At 38.0% G+C, this 6,000-nt stretch overlaps 1 protein-coding gene across 1 annotated transcript in view; it reads left to right on the top strand.

The window, feature by feature from the left end:
- The first annotated feature begins 481 nt into the window (after positions 1-481).
- Positions 482-6,000, top strand: part of slc30a2 (solute carrier family 30 member 2) — a 28,280-nt gene continuing 22,761 nt past the window's right edge. The window contains exons 1-2 of the mRNA XM_066677380.1: positions 482-562; positions 690-1,020. Of these exons, the coding sequence (XP_066533477.1) occupies positions 992-1,020 (29 nt within the window). The 5' untranslated portion in view covers positions 482-562; positions 690-991. The remainder of the gene's footprint in view (positions 563-689; positions 1,021-6,000) is intronic.

The following is a 6,000-nucleotide window of genomic DNA, read 5'->3' as shown; positions in this document are numbered from 1 at the left end:
ACTAAAAAGTGAAAAGCGGTGAGTTAATAAGAGCAAAATAAATAAATAAATAAATAAAGTATATCAATAAATAATAAAAACAAATCATTAAATGAGAAACAACTTTTTTCATTGTCTAAAGATCTAAGACTTTTTCTATGTACACAAAACGCCTTTTTCTCTCAAATATTGTTCACAAATTTGTCTAATTCTGCGTTAGTGAGCACTTCTCCTTTGCCGAGGTTATCCATCCACCTCACAGGTGTGACATATAAAGATGCTGATTAGATATGGCGTTACAGTTGTTCCAATTGTCAGATTTCCCCCTAACCATAACCTCCCACTCGCCGGTATCCGCCTATTTACTTATCTCCGGACCGTATGTCCCACCCATTTGGCGGTCAAACCAACCAAACAGAAATTACCTTTGTCATTTATCGTTTCTGATTGGCTGAATCTGAGGCACTTTGTAATGGCTGCAAGTGTGGAGCTAGCGCGCAGAAATCTCCTTGCTCGCTCAAAATATCCATGTGGGTTTCCTCTGGGTGTTCGGGTTTATTCCCATTGTTCAAAACACATGTTGGTAGGTGGACTGGCTACTCAAATGTGTTCATAGGTGTGAGTGAATGAACTTTCGAATTTCATTTTGGCTTTGCTTTTTTTTCTTCATGAACTTTATTAATGAATAAATTATATGTAATTTTCAACAGCAACATGTTCACGAACCAGAAGATTATTTCCCAGATGGAACCAAAGAACAGTAGGTCCTTCAACACAAACTGTGGCTCAATAATAGGAAATAAAACTGGAACACACTCCACTTTGTGTGTGTTTCTGGGGCTGTGTTTGTCGAGACACCATGCGCATTGGCCAGAGCCTTGGCGCAGTATTAGTTAGTTCACAAGCTCAGCAGAACGGCTTGAAACTTGGCAACATTTACACATGTATAACCACACGTGAGAGGAGGACTGCTTATATATAATATAAGCCACTTGCAAATGAAGACATAGACATGATGCATCAGAGCTTCTCCAGACCAGGGTATGCATTTTGGGCTTTCCTGTTTTTGAAATGCCAAAAACACCTCTGTGACAATGGCTGTATTGCTAATGGTGGTCCAGCAAAACTAGGCTTGCCTAGTTTTTAATTGCTCTTGTGTTTTAATGGATAAATAATTGTCAATGCGGCAGTTTAAAGGAACACTATGTAAATTTTTAGTCTTAGAATTACAGTTTCAGAATCATTCTGATGCTCCACTGAACTGTAAAAGCAAGAATAGAGCCTCTGTCATTGCTGCTTTGGGTTTAGCACAGCAGAAACTGTATGTAAAAATGTAATTTTTGAAGGAGGGTAGGAAACCACCCCTTTCCCCATTGATTTCAGTACAGTGTAAATATTGATTACACTAGGGGGAGACCCAGGAGCAAAAAATGCAAGTCTTACCTAGTGTTTCTTTAACCTGGCTTGTCAAATGCAGTTAACTTTAAAAAGGTTGCTAAACTGTTCCTATTATTTTATTTTTGAATTTGGATAAAGTAATTGTGAGTTTCAGTTCTCAGTTTCACCTGAGACAAAACGTTTAAAAACATGAGGCCGCCAGCTAAACTGGTTACATATGTAAACATTATTTTGATTACTATTGAAAAGCAACCTGTTTTGAAAATATATCCTAGATTTATCCAAAAAATTTTTAAAAATAGTTTGCAAAAATAATTATCTTAATTAGCATTTTAGCAGCCCTAAGAATCTGATTCAAACCAGTTCAGTCATGCTGTTTTAGAAATTATATACTGATCAGTTTTATGAATTTGATCAAACATTCCTTTATTGACTTTTAGCCAAATTGATTTTAAATTCAACAGGTTTTTGATAATAATTTAATTACAGGCTCTCAATTTAATCCAGTCCAATTTAGAGAGGTCTGGATAAAAATCCACAGTTCAAACAACTGGCCAGAGGGTATATAGCATGCATTTTTTGCCAATAATTTTAACTGCAAATCTGTGCATGATATAACATAGATCATGTTTCGTGCCTACAGTTCAGATGTAGAATGAGAAACCTAATTCTAACTTTGAATAAATCGAATAGTTCTGTAATTCACACAAGATTTGGTGATGGCTGTAGCAAAAAAAAAAAAAAAAAAAACCCTAAAGCTGACAGTGAGAACCGGCCATTTCAAGAGAGGGAAGTATGCAGTAAAATGTTGGATTTTTCACTTTTTTGATATCTTGCAGCAGTTAATGCTCTAAAATGAAATTGAAGTTAATAAATATAAACTGTTTTGTAAATGAAGGACTGGCGCCCCCTCCAGGGTGTATTCCCGCCTTGTGCCCAATGATTCCAGGTAGGCTGGACCCACCGCAACCCTGAACTGGATAAGCGGTTACAGATAATGAATGAATGAATGTTTTGTAAATTTGTGTTTTTCATATTTTGAATAATTTATGAATTTCCCAATATATTCATTCATTAATTCATTCATTTTCTGTAACCACTTATCCAGTTCAGGGTCGCGATGGGTCCAGAGCCTACCCAGAATCACTGGGCACAAGGCAGGATCACACACTGGAGGGAGTATCAGTCCTTCACAGGGCCACACATTCACACCTATGGACACTTTTGAGTTGCCAATACACCTACCAATGTGTGTTTTTTGGACTGTAAGAGGAAACCAGAGCACCCGGAGGAAACCTACACGGATAACACACCAAACTCCTCACAGACCTGGGACAGGACTCGAACCTATAATCTCCACATGCCTGGAGCTGTGTGGCTGCGAAACTACCTGCTGCACCACCATGCCGCCCTCCAGTTATTCAATATATTTGGAAAGAGAGACTGGCCCTTAAGAATTTTGATATGATCCAGTTCAGCCACCTTTGAAAAAAAGTTTGGACACCCCCATTGTGCAACAGCTAGTGTTGCTGTCATATAGCTCCAGGGTCCTGAGGTTGTGGGTCTGAGCCCCACCTCAGACATCTGTCTGTAAGGAGTTTGATGTGTTCTTCATGTGTCTGTGTGGGTTTCCCCCCACAGTCCTGTACTAAATTGTCCATAGTTGTGAGTGTTTGAGTGAATGTCTGAGTTTGCCCTACAGCATCACCCTTGCATCTATTCAATAAATGTGACCACATCACACATAAAGCCCATAGCAACAGCTAGTGTTACAGGATTGTTTTAAGAATACAGACTGGGTTATGTATAAAATAGAAACAACCAATGACCCGCTTACTGTTGTAAAAAAATGCAGCCTGCTTCAAGGCCAACTCTGATATCTGACATATGTGGCAAGTAATCCAAGCATTCACTGACTCTGAGATCAAAGTGAGCACCTAAACAACAAAGATGCCTCCTTCCCTGCTGATCTGAACACCTTTTATGTCTGCTTTTTTTCAGATTTAAAATCAATGAGATGGTTCTTTTACCTGTAATGGGGAGAAAAGGGGCTTTGTCCTTGCTACTCCATGCTCAGCACTGCAGAAATTGCACTATGTGGCGTTTGAAGAGGGCAACTTTAAATATTTCCTCAACATTATAGCCTGAGCATATTCACTCAAATATCTGGAACATTCCACAAGTCATATTTTGAACAATTGTTTAAGCTCTTAACTTAATGCAAAGATATAATGTAACTTTTTTTTTACTTTTTCCCTGAATTTTAAAAACACATTGTGATATTTATTGTTACACTTTGTTTAACCTTGTTAACCAAACTATTATTTAAAACAAATATATCAATATTTATACATTTTTAATATAAAACCACCAACTACACGTAATCTCTGGCCCTGTCCTGTCAAGCAAGCGTCGCCCCCCGCCCCTCTCCCCATACGCACTACCTCTCTACACACACACTCACCCACTTGTCTCGCACACACACTCCTCTCTCTGATCTGAAGGGACGTGATTATGTTTTGCTCTTTTCACTGGTGAATATGGATTGGAGGATTCTTCGTTTCCTGATTTAAAATGTTGCAGTGCTCGTGAATCTTCTCAGTCCATCTTAATTCGTTTATAAATCTACGCATCTGCCGTTTTTCTTTCTTGGTGGTTTATCTCGATACACCGCTAAGAGAAGTAGAGCTGCGGAGGAGATGGAGCCCCCGACGAACTCTGAAAAATCTCACCTTATCAACGAAAAAAGCGCCAAAATGTACTCCTTGAAACTGAAGAGGTAAACTGATTTTTTTCCCTCTGCATTTGAGCTCTAGTGTACTACCAACACAACTGCACCCTAAGCAAAAATATTCTATACCGAGGAGAAAAGGGTCTGACTTAAACTATTTTAACGCAGTTCTTTAAACATACGTATATAGGAGTTTAACCAACACAGAAAGAACGTGTTTAAACGTGTAGAAGTTATTTGTGCGTTTATCAGGTTCCTGAGAGTTGTCATTTATGTCATTTCCGTTAAAATCAGGGAACAGTTTCATCTTCGATACCAATCTCCCAGTTGCAACAGCGCGGGAATGTCTTAGAGTAAACAACAGTTAAAAAAACAACGTTTATATATTCCGTGATATAATGATAATCGTTTATGTTGTTATACATTTATTTATATTTATTTGGATTAGCCCTGTGTAATTCGTATAGTCTAGATGGGTTATTGTTTGTTTAGTTTTTGTTTGAATTTTTTTAAACGACATAACGGATTTTGGTTAAATTAACAACATTTATATTAAGTGGTTTATCGAGGGTGTTTGTGTGTGTGTGTGTGTGTGTGTGATGATATTGTGGACCAGTCAGTTCAGTGACTCTGAGACACAGACACTGCAGCAGAGACATTGTGGAGAGTACAAGCACACACACACTCTCTCATATGCACAAACAATTTAGACTGGAATTAAAGCATTGAATGAGTGTGTGTTTATGGAACGAATACGTGTTTTTTGAAGATTAGAGAGAGAGAGAGAGAGAATGGGTGTCTGCAATGTGTTAAACGTAGGCAGTGCCGCGTTTCTTTGCTTCGCGCGCGCGTGTGTGTGTATAAATTAATTTTCATGCTTCGGTTGATTTTGGACAGTTCTTGACGAACGACCACAGTGGAACAGAGCACAAGACTAATATAAAACGAGAGACAATTTAAACACACACACACACACACACACACACACCTTGACTGTTTTATAAACCTTTTTTTCAGTCATTCACTTATAAAAAGGTCCAGTAGCTTTACAGACATATTTTATTGTTTAATCAAGGAACGAGACTGAGAGTGTTTGTCTCTTAATATCAACCCCATCAGTGCGTGGAATAAAGCACTCACCGCGCGTGTTATCACTGAACAACGGGGCAGAACAAGAGTTTAAAAACCTGGCTCCGTTTATATTTCCTGATCGTCCTCACTTTTCTTCTTATATAAAGAGTTGTCTTGAGATCAGCGCCTACCTGAAAACATTCAGAACCACGGATAGATGCCTCATAGACCGGTGGCTTTCAAGACAAAAAAAATCTCCGTTGTATTTATTTACTTTTTTTTCTCTTTTTAAATGGTGCACTTCATCACAGGAAAATCAACGGTGACACCTAGGCCTATGTAGAGATTTTATAGGTCCACTATATATTCAGAAGATGACGTTTTAGGATGAACGTATTCAATCCTAATTGTTACAATATTTCTTGGAGTGAAGTATTATTTTAAATAAAATACATTTAAAGCATTTTGTCGCATTAAATTCATACGAGTGGATCAGACACAGCAGTGCTCCAGGAGTTTTTAAACGCGGTGTCCACTCACTGTCCACTCAATTAGACACACCTGCCTTGTTGATCCACCTTGTATTTGTAAAGACAGAGACTGTAGCTATTGCTATTGCCCGAGGCCATGTGTCAGAAAAAAATATTGAACTGCCACAATGGTATTAAAAACATTAAATGCAGATCTAAAGCACACTGAAAATGGAGGACTACAGTATTATTTAAATGTGAAGAGCAGGTAACATAATCCTAATGTTCAAGGTTTTTTGAATATATATACATTTATTTATATTATATTAAATGTGGTTTGTGAACCTGAAA

This window comes from Hoplias malabaricus, chromosome 7, assembly GCF_029633855.1.
Source record: "Hoplias malabaricus isolate fHopMal1 chromosome 7, fHopMal1.hap1, whole genome shotgun sequence".
Taxonomy (NCBI): Eukaryota; Metazoa; Chordata; class Actinopteri; order Characiformes; family Erythrinidae; genus Hoplias; species Hoplias malabaricus.
This window is presented reverse-complemented; position numbering and strand designations above follow the sequence as displayed.